The sequence below is a fragment of the Uloborus diversus genome, chromosome 3 (genome assembly GCF_026930045.1).
Source record: "Uloborus diversus isolate 005 chromosome 3, Udiv.v.3.1, whole genome shotgun sequence".
Lineage (NCBI taxonomy): Eukaryota > Metazoa > Arthropoda > Arachnida > Araneae > Uloboridae > Uloborus > Uloborus diversus.
In genome coordinates this window covers 59,060,453-59,078,472 of record NC_072733.1, presented here as the reverse complement: position 1 = coordinate 59,078,472, position 18,020 = coordinate 59,060,453, and the positions used below count along the sequence as shown (strand labels likewise).

The 18,020-nt window shown below is 33.4% G+C and overlaps 1 protein-coding gene across 1 annotated transcript in view; it reads left to right on the top strand.

The window, feature by feature from the left end:
* Nucleotides 1-18,020, top strand: part of LOC129218762 (cytotoxic granule associated RNA binding protein TIA1-like) — a 146,920-nt gene that overhangs the window by 119,956 nt on the left and 8,944 nt on the right. Inside the window, exon 8 of the mRNA XM_054853086.1 lies at nt 5,820-5,953. Coding sequence (XP_054709061.1) covers nt 5,820-5,953 — 134 coding nt within the window. The remainder of the gene's footprint in view (nt 1-5,819; nt 5,954-18,020) is intronic.

Genomic DNA, 18,020 nt, shown 5'->3' with positions numbered 1-18,020 from the left:
TTATTTTATTTATTTTATTTATTTATTTATTTATTTTTTTTTTTTTTTTTTGTGTGATTACAATTCCCTATTCGTAGAAAGGAAATAGAGTGAAATAAATAAATGATTCTTCAAATCCCTGACAATCTTAGCAATTTATTTTCATTTGATTTTTTTTTTTTTTTTTTTTGGCATCGGCCATCGGCAATCGGCCATTGGCCTTTTGGAGAAAAAAATCGGCCATTGGCCATCTTTGAACAATCGGCCAGCAATCGGCATCGGCCCATCGGCCAAAAAATGCCATCGGTCGAGTCTTAGAAGGTACTGGACCACCTTCCTTACAGTCCTGATCTCACACGAAGTAATTTTCATCTCTTTGGACCGTTTTCGGAGTTAAACATCGACGTCTATGTTTTTCAAAACTATTAGATTTTTTATTAAATTTATATACCGCTACACAAAGTTTTAAATGCCAGGCTTCAATTTATTCGCTTGAGACACTAATATTTTCCTTTTTTCTATAACAAGCGCCAGTATCGCTCTGCTTGTGATCGAAACGTTTTTTAAGCAATGAAGCTTGATCATCTTCTTTTGGAAGCCAAGTTATCTTTATTTTTCACTTCGGAAAACATTTTTTTTTTCCTAACTTAGTCAAGCATTTTTATTTATCGAAGCTAACAAATCAATTACATATTTTATTTAAAAAAAAATATTTTTGTCCATAGTTGTTGTAAATTAGAAAACTACATTTCAATCTAACACCGTTATTAGCATCAAACTCCTTAAACTATCAGTGTTATTCTCCGTGTACAACCAAGGCCGCGCCGTCCCTATGTGCAAGGCTCGACGGCGCCAGAGCCAAAAAGGCGCCGAGCTCTACCGATCAAAAATGTTCCAAATGAAGGGAAAAAACTCTAACCAAAAAAAGTTAAATGGAATTCTTCTTTGTATCTAATGGTGCTAGTGAAATTATACTACTCATTGAAACAATTAATCTGTCTCGCTGAGAATCCTAAAGGAAAAACTGGCTTGTTGTGCCTAAACATGCTATTCAAAAGCGCACTCTTTTACACGAAAACAAGTGACTTTTATTAATGCATTTTACTACTTAATGTGGAGTCGTGAATGCTATTTCAGTACGTCTATATATTACACAAGGTTGAGCATACGAGGTGGCGCAAGAAATTTGCTTTTCCCCATTTTGGTTCTGGCGGTGAGCATCGTGTATTATAATTTGTGCAATTATAGTCTTTTTGTGATTTTTAATTCGTTGTAATTCCACTGTTTCGTGTTATCATACATAAAAAATACGGTAAGTACATTTGCATATTATTTAGATGTACGTAATATTAATAGTTTGTTGACAATAATTTAGGTTAACTTTTTAGTTTCGAAAATTAACGAGTTGACCATTTTTACTCGATTCTCCCTCCCCCCTTTTTATTTATTTTTTATTATTTGTGTATTAAATTAAAAAACAAAAGTTGTGGAGACTATGTATTTGTTTTGGATCTTAAATTCAATGCCTTTTGTAACGGTTCCGTGTTTTAGAATTTTTGATTTTACCAGAAATGTGTGTGATTTCAGTTTCAGATTTTAAGCGCGAATATCCTCTATTTCAATTTAGAAATATAATCAGTGCTCTGTTGTCATGGTTTTGACAGGCATAAAAGTTTGCGTAGTTATTCATCAATTAGAGGTTAGAGAGAGATTTACAGCGATGTTATAACTTTGATATTAAAAATATTTTCTTTTTCCAAAAGCACATTAGCATATCAAAGGCAGAGTTCGCAACACCGGGCCTAGCCCGAAAAAAACTTAACTTGAAATACGGCATACTTGAAAAAACCCATTATCTCCGGTAAAGAGGGACTTTCAGAATTTTCTACATTTTGGAACATTTTCTTCAGAAACAAACTAAATATTGATCAATACGAGATCCTTTCTGTACAGTGTATCAAATATTAGAAATTTAATCTGTATCATAGCGGTTTCCCCCTTTTTTAAGTACACTTGTTAGACTAAAATACGCAATAATTATTTCGATCTAATTCCAAGGTTTTTTTTAAAAATTGTTGGGGTATAATGTTTTGATTACTGGCCATCTCTTTTTTGAAAGCAACTCAATGCAAAATTTCCAAAAAAAAAGTCAGATTTCAAAAGTAAATTTCGATCGCCCCTCCCAAACAACTGCACTTGAAAAAACTTCGAGGTAAGAAGTAAAAACGTACACTGTGTTCCAAAACTAAAAATTTACAGATTGGTTTTCGATAAATTAAATGCTAAACGTAAACTTTTTTTTTTCCATTTTACATTTGTCTAGAAAACCTCAACTCAGGTGTTAACTATATTTTGCTCAAATGTTTCTGCAGAAAGTTCGTTCAAAGGACATTTGCACGACGGCGCCGGTCAGGCTTGGCACGGGCTTGTGTACAACAAAAAGATATATCTCCGAGAATTGCAATGTTAAATCATTAATAATATGAAAATTCTGCAAAATAAGTTCTCCGAATGAGTTCATAAACACAAAAACTTTTTACAAAAATGAAAACTTTTATAAAATTTTTCCCAAACAATCGTTTTACCGTGCCCCCCAACAAATTGTTTGAGTATCTGTTTTCAATTCAGTTTTTTCTCTTCTTTCTTCTTTTTAGAATACTTTTTGAAATCGTTTTATAAGCGTTGTTACAGAAAGTAATTAATAATGATTTTAGAAATGTGTTTAATCGCTAGATCATTTCTCAAGTTACTAACAACTTTCAGGTAAACAAAACGCCTAAGTCAATGCTGTTTACTACAAGGATTGTAGTTTCATTTTAATCCATAAAAAAGGACAACGCCTATGTTTTCGTGTTGTGTGTGTCCGTATATAAAACTCTGAATTTTCATTTTTTATTATTTTAACTCCTGTAGATAATTGGTCTAAAATTGTATTATTGCTCTACTTTAGCAACCGAAAGAGCATGTTGAAGCATTTTTTGACTCATAAACTATTTGCCCTCATACTCCATGCAGACTTTAGGAGATATAAGGTCTTAAAGTCTGCCGAAATTTTAAAAGAAAAGTGCCAAGTTTAAAGACTTGGCGAGAAATTGAATCTACCGTGCGATTTCACCGTCTGCTTGTGACAGGACGTCCATTATTATTGTCGGCTATTATTTTGAAAGACGGACACGAGGGCAAATAGTTTATCCGTTCAAAAAAATGTTTTACTCTGCCCTTTTGATTGCTACTTATTATTATTATTTTTTCATTATTACTAAATCGTATGATTTCCTGGTTAGAAGACTTTAAATATGAGCTGAAATTTATTTCGTAAAAAAACTGATAATTTTCAACCAGGGCCGTAACCAGAAAATAATTTCAGGGAGGGTTTAAAAACTTTCATGCGGAGCTTTGCGCTATTTGTGCTAATGTTCAAGTCGTCGGGTTATCTATTATGAAAGCGTTTTATGCAATTAATATACATATGAAAGACATTTGACTTTTCGAACAATATTTTTTTGGAAATTTTTAAATCTAAACGAACATTAAAATGTCAAACTGAACTTTTCGGGGGGGGGGGGTTTGAACCCTAAGAACCCCCTTTTTGTAAACGGCCCTGTTTTCAACATAAATATAAGTTAATGTTTTGAATTTACAACAATGGCAAAACTAAACAAGATTGTCTACAACATTCAATGAAACTGCTCCTAAATCGAATTTCAAATACTGTTCTAAAAAGTTTCAATTACATAAGACTGAAAAACCATGATCTTTTCAAACTCAGAGTTCATTAATCAATTAAGGTTTAAGATTGATTAATGAACTCTTACTTTAGAACTGTAGTGATAAATCAACAGAAAATAAAAATCTGTTGTGGAATATCATCGCTTCAATTTTCTTAAAAATAGGTATTTAAAATTTTCAGAAATCGTAAATGTCAGAAAAAACCCAAGAAGTAAGAGAGAAGTTTCTCATGTTGAAAGTTTTAGCAAAATAGCTTAGAATTTGATACTCTATTCGGGGGAGTGGGTTGGGAGCTCACTCATTACTTTTTTTCTCTTGGTTGATCAATGATCAACTTTTTTCAAATTATTTTTATAATTGTCAGTTAATTACTTTATTTTTAGAAATAAATTACGTTAAAGCAAAGTGCATTCAATGATCTAAACGTTTCCTGAAATTGGTCTGTTAATTAAAAAAAAACAGCTAAAAAGATTAGTTTCTCGATACGGGCATGGGAAATTTAGCTCTAACAATCATGTTTTATCAAATAATGTTTCGAAAAATTGAGCGTTATAAAAATCGGAAGATTTTGAACTTGTTTTATTGATTTTAAACTTTAAATCAACAAGGAAAAACTTAAAAACTGGAACATGAAGAAATAAATTCAAACAGTTGAGGGAGACATTTTTCTTCAAAACTGAATGTGAACACTTTTTTTTTTAATAAGTATTACAAATTTCGTATTTCGTCTTAAAAATAGCGACAAAACTCCAGCAAAATAGTCGGCTGACGAGGGACCAAGTAGCGCCATCTATTGCAAAGAAGCAGAAGTAAAAACATAGATATAAACAAATTTGCCACAAAGAGAAAATCTTAGCTGATATTATTAAAACGTATGGATAAATTTTTGTAGTAATGAAAATGAAAGTGCACTGGAAAATTTGTTTATTAGAGCAGTATGAAGTTCAACATGGCACTGGTCCTTTGTAGTAATTTTCGCAAAAAGAGCGTCCTAATTTTGAAGAAAACTAAATTGTACTCACACTATTACAAAATTAAATCCAAAGCAAATGAAAACCAATGCAGCTAATTCAGTAACTGTTAAATAGAAATAAAAAACAATAGTACGTCAAACTTTGAAAAGTGCTTGAAATGTGCATTAGATTTCATTGAAATAAGTGTAAAAGTTAATGATATGTACTTTTTGCATAAATTTGACTAATTACGTATGTTCATATATGCCCCAAAAAAATAATATTTTAAAACTACTTCAGATACATTTTTGATTCAAAAACAAGTTATTGATTCTTTCAGAAACTTTTTCAGGGAACATTTTCGTTATTTCGAACCCAACGCATGGTTCTTTTTTTTTTGTTTTTTTGTTTTTTTTTTATGTCTGTGCATAAAGAATTACGTTACTGAAGTAATTTCAAAAAACATTTTCTTTTACAATATTCGCGTTTAAAGTATGTAAGCGAAAGTCGGGATTCTATTTCAAAACTCAATTTTCAATCCGGATTTTGTTCCGGAAACATTATTTAACAAATAATTATCAGGTTTTTTTTTTTTTTTTTATATAAAGACCCACACAAATAGGTAAAGCGACTTTGAAAACTTTAAAGTATTATGTAACCCAGGGTTGGTTCTAATCATACATAAACCTGAAATGCAATAACTCATTTATTATTACTCATTTAAAAGCACAGACACGACGGCATCACTTAATTCAGTGGAAGCCGGTTAATTGAATCAGTGGTTTATTGAATCAACCGCATGAACGAATCAAATTGTCAAAAACAGAATGAAATCCAGCTTTATTGAATTAGCCGCTTTTATTGAATTAGTCGCTTTATGGAATCAAAACAGTTTAGAACAAACGTGATCCATATAAGCGGCAGCCACTGTAGTTAAAAAAAATTTCTGAATTTTTAAAGCTTGTGGAGCCTTTTCCAAAGAAAATGTGACTAAAATAATCCATTCATTAAAATCGAGAAAAACCAAAGTAACACCATAGTACAAATATAAAAAAGCTGCGCAGTGGAATATTTTTTTTTACAAACATGTAATCTTTTGGTGTGAAGAAAAAGAATTTTGAGGGTATTTATTCCATAAATCTTGTTTCTCTCTTTTAGAACCTAGCAGCCCAGTATACTTTCCCTTACCAACAGATGAGCTACTGGTATCCTCAAGGGTTTCCACAAGTACAAGGGCAATTCATTCAGGGAATGCAGTATCCTTATGGACAGTACTACGGACAAGGCTTTGGGTATGTATTTCGTTTCATTTGAACAGGCAAAAGTTTTTTTTTTAACTTCATCTTTTTTACAAGTAAAAATTTTTTGTACGTTGGACATATTTGGTGACTAGCTGGTCCACTGTATTACGTCATCTTTTAGAATAGTTTTACTGTTTTCCGTCATTTCGTTCGCATTATAGGGACGTCAAATTTAAGTTACTTGACTTGAAAGTAATTTAAACTGTATTCATTACTTAGTAATATACTATAAGCTAGATATTTTATTTGCATCTCGCTCATCTTAAAATAATCGAAAAACTTTGAAAGGCTTATGTTTTCGAAGAATAAAAATCACAGAAAAGGAAATAACTAAAAATACAACGGAAGAAATGTTCTGCACATTGAGCACACATGTGTCTGTGACTAAAATGTCTTCACAATAGCGCATGGAGAAACCAGTTATTTCTCCCTTTTGTGCGCACACCGGAAAGACCGCGACAAGTTCGTCGTGTCTTGCCCGAGTTGCATGTCTGCCCTCTGAATAGCACTTGCGCTATTTTGGAACATGTGTCTCACCCTTGTCTTCAAATATGGCGGCTGCTAAGGAATACGAAGTCAATAATAGCCGGTTAAAAACATGATGAAGTGTTGCATAATTACACACTTTATGATTATTCGAATAAGTATGCGACTGAAAAAGAGTGGCACGAGATGGGGAAAAAATTAATTTATTCTACAAAGTTTTAAATTGCTGTTTAGGGCTAGTTCACGGAAAAGCGGTCATTTTGTCCCTCAGTGCCGCCACCTAAATTTTAACAAAAATAATACTTTAAAATACTAATGAACAATATTTTTCTGCTTAACAAATCACAAACTTATGTATAATTTCTTAAACAAAAAATGTCGCCATTACCATTGTTACTTTTTAATGAAATATATGAGCCGTTATGGGAGGGATAGAGGGTTGACTTTTCCATGAAATGGGCCTGTAGTTTAATTTTCCCATTATTTCGTAAACATTTTTGGAAATAATTTAAAGTTAGTGACTGCTTTTGATTTTTTACTGCAGTCGCAATTCTGGTTCTTGTCAGTTTTCAACAGTTAAAACTAAATATTTCATACCTGTCAGCAATGTTCACTGATATATATATCATGATATACATCTGATATTTATTTTTAAAAAAAAATTGTAGCATCTGATATTTTTTATGCTTCTTTTTGTCTTCAAGGTAGCTTTATTAATTTGATTCATTTAAGTTACTGGTATAATTGAATTCTTGAAATACATTTTGGATGATTTTTAAAAAATTATCTAAAGTACGGTAACTGACTGACACCGTAGTTTTTAAAATGTCAGTCAATTACCGTGTTTTTAACAAATTTTTAAAAATTCTTCAGAAAACCCAAATTTAATAAACTATTGTACTCAAAAGAAATAATATGAAATTCAAAAGATGAATCCATAAAATATAATAAAATGTCTTTTTTATGTTGCTTTAATCAAAATACTCGTAAATCCAACAAAATGTTTTGAAATGAAAGTGACGATGTCAATGGTTTAATGTGACGTTTATCGCTAAAGATATACCTAATAAAGCTAGAGATTTATCATAGTAAAAATTGTCTCCAATAACGCTACATCAAATGAGTATAAGTAATCATTGACTCATTAAATATCATCACATCCTATATAGGATGTGATGTAAGAGCTCCAGTAGTCGGCCATTTAAGACAGTGATTGCTGTTTTTTGTCAACCTATAAATTTCAGCAATCAATACAACAACAAAAACATTGTAAGGTTTTAGTCTATACCTTTCTGATAATGATTCGCTAAATTGTTTCAGAAATGAAACTATTTATATTTTAAAAACTAACATATTGTTAACACGAGAAAATGCTTCAATAGTCGGCCATTGAAAACCAGTGCTCGGCCATGTATGAGCCCAGTAGTCGGCAATTTCATTTCTCTTATGGGGTATGAGTGAATAAATTTAAACAAAATTTAATGCGAAACTTAGAGCATAGCATTGTACTCACAAAATTAATTATTCCAATAATTACGAAAGAATTCTGCATTCTTGACGTCTTCGTAATATCTATGTTTGTATTACTTTTCAATTTGCAACCAGTTTGGATATGCATCACATGCAATATTTTTTTATTATTTATCTTCTACATCACTTACTAAAATAATATCATGTACTGCGAAACTAAAAATTAAAGAATGGAAAAAACCCGGATTTTTTGGGAAAGAAATATTGAAAACATGAGAATGTAGATTATCCCCCCCCCCTCCCCTCACCGCCACTGGCGCAAAAAGTTTTAACTGTGTATGCTAAAATAAAGCCTGAATGAAAGAGTTGATAAAATTCATGATCAATAAAGAGTGAATTAATGACCAATTTGATTGACACTTGACTGATCCATGTTCATTAGAACGAAACTTCAACATACGGAACATAAAATTAAAATTGAAGTTTTGGAAACAATTTCATTGCAAAACAAAGCAAGTAAAAATCCGTTCAAAAAGCACTTCGGCAATCGTAGACACATCTAAAACAAAATGTATCATAAAAAAAGGTACTTTCATTGTGAAAGACGAATTATGTTGGCAGGTCCGTATTCTCAAAGTTTTTTGCAGGGGAGGAGGGGGGCAAAGGATATGAATTCAGTGCATTTTATAGGAAAAAATCCATCGAAATACAAGCAAAAATGTAGATTTAAATTATGTTTTGAAAATACAGAAAGTCAATTTCCCCCCCCCCCCCCCCCACTATTGCCCAGATAACAGGCCTGTATGTGGGTAAATGGAAATTGAGAAATGGGGGATGTCATGAAGATAATCTTACAGCTTTCAACAAGAACATTAGTGAACAGTGAATAAACTAAAATGGAGTGGGTAGTAACAAATGCAACTTTTTGAAACCATGTTACTTTAAAACAAATTCGGCAAACTTTTAAACAAGACGTAAATTTTGAGTATCTTGTGAAGATAACCCAATGAATTAAATATTTGGTTAGAAGCAGTAAAAAGAAGTGGTACACTAACATTTGCAATGCTTACTCTGAATAGAATACAGGTTTCTTGAACTTTTGGTGAAGCAAATAGTTTAGCAAAATGAGCAATACGAAACACAGGTTTAACGCTCATTGAAACAATTTGAGCTAACGTAACAATTGAAGTATTACCTCTAAATTCCTCACAATGGGAATACTTTTTTTATTGCTGATTAAATACTAATTGCAGTCTGATCATTTGTTTTATCACTTTTATCAACGCATCATGATTTGAAAAAAAAAACCGATAAATTACCATTTGGTAATGACAAGTTGAGTATTAGAACTTATATTCTAAGGGCAGCGACGGACTGAATTTACAATCTGTTTTCAACCTTGTTTTTGAGATTTCTTCACTAAAACCAACATTAGAAGCAGTAAAATGATGAAACGACTCTATTTGTCAAGAAAAGTTAAGGCACAAAATTTAAACATTTACTTTGGAAGAAATAACGTTAGAAAAGGAATTTCTACTCAAAACAGCTACATTGCCACTGTGTCAATACTTATTTTTAATTACTATTTCATGAACTTTAGAAAATCCATATTAAGTAGTCGATTATGGGATACATCAACTAAACAGTATAGAACCAGTGGTCAATCTGCCATGGCCGACTATTGGGAATGCATAAGAATCAGTACCCAGTTGTCGGCCACCTCTCTAAAAATAATCGAGTCTAAGAAGGAGTTTAGTTTTTAATTTAAACGTTATGTATTACAATCCATTAAAACATAAGTAAAAGCAAATTTACAGTGGAACGAAAAAAAAAAGGTTACTTAACATTTAAAGATGGTGTGTCTTCTTAACAAAAAAATTAGTAGAATCGCAAACTATAGGGAGTGAGTAGAATGGCTCGATAGGCACACCATTTAAAATAAAATGACTCATTACTACACAATAAAAAATAATTACAACTTCACTGACATTGGATGATGATTGGGGACAAGTAAAGGAATGTGGGAATAGATCATTTCCGACTTAGAGTTATACATATTCGATTTATAGGCAGTTTTATGTCTCTGTGGCCGACTACTGGAGCACTTACCCTATGTACTAGTTTTACAGTAGTTACAAGCTATGGAATTTAAAGTCCATGTGCTATTTTTTATCTAACATCCTAATCTCAAAAAGTTTACTTACTAAAGTAGCGAGAATATTTTTATTGCAAGATTTTTAATGCATTTTTTCACTGTTAAATTGTAAACTACCGTTAGCCACATTCGGACATTGCAGCTAAGATGAAAAATAAAACAAAAGGGTCATAAAAGACAACTGACCATAGAATTTTCCGTCTTTTAAACTTCAAGCAGTCACGATATCTCTCTTCTGGCAGCTGATAAAGTTATTTTTAAGTTCGATTCCTTTTATCTGAAATACTGAACAAAATCATGCAACTGAAATACAGAAGACCACTTCGCTCTTTTTCAAGACTTATATATAAACAGCAATTTTTATTTTCTTCCTTCCTTCTTTAATCTAAAATTGATCTCTTGTTCTTGATTTAGTTTTCATAAAAACTTTATCTCACTTGTTTTTATATTGAAGTTTAATAGTACGTACTTCATATTTCTGAGGATATTTTACTCCTACTCATCAAAGTTGCAGTTAACTGTATATTTCTTAAATCTTTACCCAAAAAAAAACTGTAGACTTGAAGATTTTTGCTAATACTTTTATGTTTGTATAAAGTATTGAACTAAAAGCCCAACACGTTACTTTTTCGTTCTTTTTTTTTTTTCTTTTTTTGGCAATCACGAATTGCTTATTGTTTTCATTTGACCTTTGAATGACGTTCCTATGAATTTATTTTCCCCCACCTTCCTCTTCAGCACCACCGGCAACCGGCCCCTCCCGATGCTGCTCTTATAACGAAAACCGTCTCCAGGCTGCGTCCATATCCTACATACACACGCATACATACATATACGCATGCCTACACGCATGAATGCCTACACACTGTCGCACACATATATAAGCATACACACGAACGCCTACACACACACGCGCGCACATACACACACACACACAAACGCGCACGTACATACACACGCACACGCCTACATTCACACACACGCTTGTGATTGAGAAAAACATAATTTGAATTTATAATGCCAAAAATTCTTTTTTTTTTTTTTTTTTGACACAACCTGCATTTTTGTTTATTACAAACCATTTATATTTTCTGGGAATTTTCCTTTATTATGGATACATCTAACCAGTGCTTTGTAAATCGACATGAAACTGAACTCCGGTATCCTTGATAGAGAGCAATTCATCACATCGCAATACTTCAGTAACCTTCATAAGATATAAGCATTACGTACACACACACATTAGACCGCAGTCAAAAAGAGGAGCTGCAATTAAAATATCGTCGAAGAGTTTTAGCCGAAGACATTTTCACCAAACTCATAAAATAAATCCGTAAGGAATGTGATTTAAATGCATGTTTATCTATTTGTATATTTTAACTCAATCATAGAAATTATAAAAACAATCAAAAAGTATGTTCAAAAATATTCAAATTCTTGACAATGAAAAAAAAATTGATCCCTAAAGTCTTTTCCTAACTTACGTCTTAAGTATATTTCTTTGAAAGAAGGGGGAAATATTAAGTGCACTGCTAAAATGACCAAATTGAAAGGCACAAAACAAATCAAGAATCATAAATGATCAGAGCTTCTGCAACATGCAGGTAACTACATACCCATGATTTTCGATGATTCCAAGGAAATTATTAACCTTAATAATTGATTTTGTTCTTCCTCATCCTCCGAACTCTCCCACTTCTTGTTATTCTCATTTATTCGTTTGTTCCTGAAGATTAATATTTCACCGTAAATTACACTAAAACAGATAAATAAGTATTGTTTATGTTCAGTCACTACCAGCTAAGTCTTGACCACGGAGAGTTGGCGTGCAGAGGTGGACTGGTTCTCGCAAGAGGGCGCCAACCTTGGTTTCCAAAAGGCACAAAAAAAAGGTACAAAAAAAAAGTGTACAAAAAAGCTACCGTAGACAGCTTTACGAGTTTAAAGAAAAGGAAAAAAAAGTGAAGTGAAGTCGCTTCCGTTTGTGAGCGCAAATAATAATAATAATAATAATAATAATTTTTAAAAAAGGAAGACTTTCATTCGGTGAAACAAAGACGCCAAGTCACGTGATGGATTTTGGAATAAGAGGCATTGGAAGAAATCAGGTTTCTTTCGCTAGTTTCACGCAAAACGTATCAATCATTTGTTGTTGTTAAGTCACGTGACTTGGGGGTTTTGCCCAAGCTTTTGCTAAGCCAATGATTGGACTTGCTCCTTCCATTTATAATTCCTGCTCTAAGGTGCGATGTAGTGGTTCGAAGGGTCTAATCCGGCGTTTTAGTGCAGATAGGAAGTGACTGAATTAGGATTATTTACTTTGGCTTATTATCGTCTTTTTCCTCTCACTCATTTCTGTCACAAAAAAAGATTCAAGTTTGTTGGTCGTCAGTTTTTATGCAGTTAGTGAATTTATTTGTAATTAATCGACTTATTATGAGTTTTTACTTAATGTTTATTTGTTAAATTCTGTGTTGCAAGTACTAAATCCGAGGAAGTTTAAATTTGATCATTCTAATGCAATGATTTCCCCTTTATAACACTTGGCATAAAGATTAAACTTTCAATAAAATAATCTTGACACAGCATTCCCTTTTTTCCTGACCAGAAACAAACAGCGTTTAAATATTTTGTTACGTGTTTCAGACTAACATAAACATACACAGTCCAGTCACATTAATGTGACCATCTGTCAAAAGCCAGAATAACCACCTTTCGCAGAGCGGACTGCTGCGAGACGTGCAGGAAGAGAGGCACTTAGGTCCCTCAAGGTGTTCTCTGGGATGTTAAGCCATGCCGACTCTAATGCCGTGGCCAGCTGCGCTAGATTACGCGGTTGAGAATCCATGGCGCGAACAACTCGATCGAGATGGTCCCACAGATGCTCGATTGGGTTTAAGTCAGGTGAGTTTGCTGGCCAGGGGAGGACGGTAAACTCATCCTGGTGCTCTTCGAACCATGTACGTACACTTGCAGCTGTATGGCACCTCGCATTGTCCTGCTGTAAGATGCCATCATCCTGAGGAAAAACAATGCGCATGTAGGGGCGAACATGGTCCGCAAGGACAGATGCGTACTTGTACTGATCCATCATGCCTTCTACAATGATCAGTGAACCCAGAGAATGCCAGGAAAACATTCCCCAGACCATAATGCTCCCGCCTCCAGCTTGGACCGTTCCGGCAATGGTTGCAGGGTGGTTCCTTTCAGAGGTTTCACGCCTTATACGCCAACGTCCATCTGTCCGATGGAGCATAAAACGCGATTCATCTGAAAACGCTACCTGTCGCCACTCAGTGGACGTCCAGCTGCTGTACTGGCGTGCAAATTCTAGCCTTCGTCGTCGATGAACAACAGTCAGCATAGGTGCACGAACCAGGCGTCTGCTTCGGAGGCCCAGACGCAGCAATTGTTCGCTGAATAGTAGCTTGGGAGACACTTTTGGTAGCCCCTTGGTTCATTTTGGTGGTCAGTTGCTCAACGGTAGCCTGTCTATTTGCCCGAACGCATCTCCGCAACCGTCGTTCGCCTCTGTCATCTATGGCCCGTGGTACACCACATTTGCCACGTCGCTGATTTTGGACAGTCCCATTTTACCTTGCACGGTACACTTTTACCACGGCGGCACGCGAACAGTTCACAAACTCAGCCGTTTCGGAAATGCTTCCACCCTTGGCCCGAAAGCCAATGATCATGCCCTTTTGGACGTCAGATAAATCGCTTCTTTTTTGCATTACGCCAACGATTTAAATGTTTTCCGAAGCCCTCACACACCCTTTACATACGCTCAGCTGCACTGTGCTGCCACCTGCCTTCTGTGATTGGTTATTTAACTCTGACGTGGAAAGTACGTGGTGGTCACATAAATGTGACTGCACTCTGTATTATGTTTATATTAATCGTTTTAAACATAAATTATAACGGGTGATATGGTAGGAAAGGTAACATAAATAAGCAAAGTATGATTTTCAAAAAAAGGCGTTTCTTCACTATTTCAAAGGTTGTTATGTATAGTAAAACTTTAAAATTCCCTTTGCAATTTAGCTCTTACGTGTTTTGTCTTATGTGTATTTATTTACTACAAAATCATTTTCTACAAAAACTTACCATGAGGCAAATTTCTTGCCTCATCCGTATTTCAGGACATTTTATAGTAAATTTTGTTTGAAGTAATAACTCATAAATATATATAAATTAGCCAAAACAAATAAATACAATTAAGGGGAATTTTGTGGCATTATAATTTTATTGTTGTGAATAAATGTATAATTTACCAGTATTCATTCAGCTCAGTTTATGTTTGCGTTACTTACATTGAAAATTTTAAGCATGTGACCTCCACTTCATTTAATCTTCATACTGCGTTTTGTATAACGAAAACACGTCCATAGTCTATTTTTAAAACACCTAAAAGTAAAAAATCCATGAATTTCATAAAACTTATTCTAAAAATTAAAAAAAGAAAAAGTCGCAATACATTTTACATAATTACAATTATTTCAGCCCATCGAATCGTATGACAGGATATTCAAGACGTTTGTAGTTTCTATAAAGGTCCCCAAAAAGTCAGTATATTTAAAATTTAAAAAAAATGTAGGAGAAAGAGGTTCCTTTTGGGACAGTTTTATCCCCCCCCCCCCTTGATTTTAAATTCACTCTTAGCTCCTGCTAATGTAGATAAATGACAGCATGATCTATAACTTTCAGATATACTTCAAGTTTATTGATAGTATGTCTCTCTCTCTAGCTCTATCCTTATAAAATATGTGCTTTTATACGCTAAACAAGCTTTACGTTTTTCAGAAGATTGCTATCGGATGCCTTAATAAATTGTGATTAGTTGTAACAACGATCTTTAATTAATAATATGTCTTCCACAAAAACTTTTGCAATAAGAATGGATGGAAAAGGAAACTCCCCAATTCTACGTTGGAACGTTCCTCCAAATGTATGTATTCGCCACCTGCGCTCTCGCTGATCCTACCTATTACGAAATGAAGGGTTGTATTTCCGCTTCTCGTTCATCCGCCGACTCTTCGTGATCAAGCTTTACACTGAATGACCTAATAGAGTGCATAACGCTTGTGATCTACATGTGTGACCTAACGCATTGCTGCATATTGCTATCCACTGACAAAGCAGCTTACAGTCATTATCCACTCAATAACGTCATTCAGTGCAGTAGGTAAACGCGGTACATGAACACTGCTTACTTATAGACTTTAATGGTGTGGTTCTCAATCGGTGGTGCAAGCACCAATGGAGTAGGAGGAAATCCATAAAGAGCGATTAACTACCAATGCTAGAATTTTAATGTTGATCAAAGTTTGATTAATATCGTGTGATCCTATCTCAAAGCAAAAGTTTTGCGATACTTTGGTAATTTACTTCTGGACCAGGTTTGATAAATAATACAAAGAACTAGCAGATCTTGCTGCGAGGTACCTTTTGGTGTTTACCAAAGTAAGTTACTCTTGACACAACGAGTAAGTGCCGCCCGCCCTGACTAGTGGTCAGAGGAGTCTGACTTCGACGGGGAGGCCCCAGGTTCGAATCCTGGCTCGGGCATGAATGTACTTTCTCTCTCCTGTCCTTGTCTTTCTTTTGTGTGAATGTGTTGTTATGCTGTGAATGGTTGCCTAGCATATAAACGTGTCATTATGGCATGTGTATACCGTGGAAGTCGGACTTCACACCAAATTACGGTACAGTTGGAAAAGTGAAGCAGCGCACCCCAAATTGCCAGCCTAGCTGGCACACAACCACATCAACGAGTAAGTAACTTACTTAAGAGTAACACTCGTAAGAAAGAATTTTCGAATTTAACTAACTTGAAGAACAAGTATCGAAACAAACTTAACGTTGAGGATAATTTACGACTGATTTCACCAAGCTGGAGACAAACATTAAGGAATTTGTTAGAATATAACGTAGTTTAATAAACCAAACTTTTTATTCGGGGTACGGAATAATTAATGCTACCCTTGGAGGGTACATGGGGTGAAAACGTTTGAGAACCCCTGCTTTAATATATTTTTCTATCCCTTTATGTGGTCCGTGCTGCAGGTGTTGATCATTTTAAACACTTGCAGAAGAGGAAACAAAACTACGACATCAAATACGTGCTTCTTGATTCTAGTTTCAAGCTCGTATCCTGATGTCTGTTACGAAAATATTGCTTAATAAAATCAGGTCCTTCTTTTTGATGAACCCTGTATTAGTAATGTAAGAATCTTTACATTATGATAAATATCAATTTTTATCAAATGAATCTTTTTGTTAGCTTTTGGAAAAATAATGAACCGTAATGAACTTAATGCTCATGTGTTCAAAGAAAAAAATAAATCTTAGGTGCAAATACACACAAGAATAGGTCTCGTGTTGATACAATGTAACATTTCCGAAACGATTCAGTAATAACTAGATATAATCTTAAGTATCACTAAGTGAAATGAATCGTTGAAAATGAGTATACTTAAAATCATGAAAATGGAATCCGCATTTAAGCAGCGTATATCAATTGAATAGTTCAGCTCAAGATATTAATGATACGCATTATTTAAAAGGAGCTTTTCTTTAGCCTTTTAAATGAAATCACTGCCAGAAAAAAAATTATTTATAAAAAACACTAAAAACTGTGGCTTTTAATTAAAAGATGAATAAATTAACTATCTGCTCCATTGCTACTAAATTTAGAGTCTAATTGCTGTTTCAATGAAATTCAACGATAGAGATGATATTGCATTTAATTAAGAGCAGAAGACAATCAAAAGAAAATTACGCATTATTTTTTACGACTCAAGGAAAAATTTACATTTTGAGCTGATAATTAACAGTTTCTATTCTTCAGAGAGGATCGAGGCAGTGACTTGATAAAAAATTTTTAGAATGAGATAACCAATTCCGCAAGACGTGGGAAAAAAGTACGCATATAGCCCTCTGTAAATTACCAGTTATTTTAAATTTTCATTAAAACAGATGATAAAAACTGCTAAATACACCCGGAAAACAGTTTGAAAGATTTTGTTTTCTTAAAAAACTAAAATATGATCATTTTGAATAACCACATTTCCAGCGCTTAATCAACCTCATTCTCTTTAAGCAAGTGATACTTAATTAAAACACTTTTTGTTATTGCTATTTATTGTTTAATTGTTGCACAGGCTATTCTTTATCTGAAATATTGACGCTGTCAGTTTGTTTTTTTCTATGACTTAAAGAATGCAATCACTACTTTTTTAAATTCATTGCTTATCTTGAGTGCTTATTAAATTTACTCACACTATAAAGGAATCAAAGCTATAGTATTATCTTGTACTCAAAGCGCTTTTAAAGGACCCTCACTACCAAATAACTCTTCTAATAGATAATTCATCAGTACATTAAAATGCTTACTTTTTTTGTCACCTTTAAAATAAGAGTTGTTTAACCATAATACTGTTATTCATTCTACGTTTTCCAAACTTATTAAAGAAAAGTTTCTACTTTAAATTTATAAAAAATACCTCTTGCTCGCATTTCACATCAACCACAGTGCTAACCGTCCTCACAAAACTCTATCACTTAAAACAGCGAAATATTTATAGAAATATGTTTGTTCTAATAAAAGAGGTTTCATTTATTTAATGTTATATACATATTGTATATAACATCAACAATAACATTATTATAAACTATATATATATATATATATATATATATATATATATATATATATATATATATATATATATATATATATATATATATATATATATATATATATATATATATATATATATATATATATATATATATATAGGGTGGTTATAAAAAACGTGAGGTGTTTAGAACCCTCTAGCGAGTGAAGTATTCGACGAAACATTGCCAGATTTCATGAGCGTACACACTAGACTATGGGATTTCGATTTCTGAAATAAAAAAAATAGTACCAAAAATCAACACCAG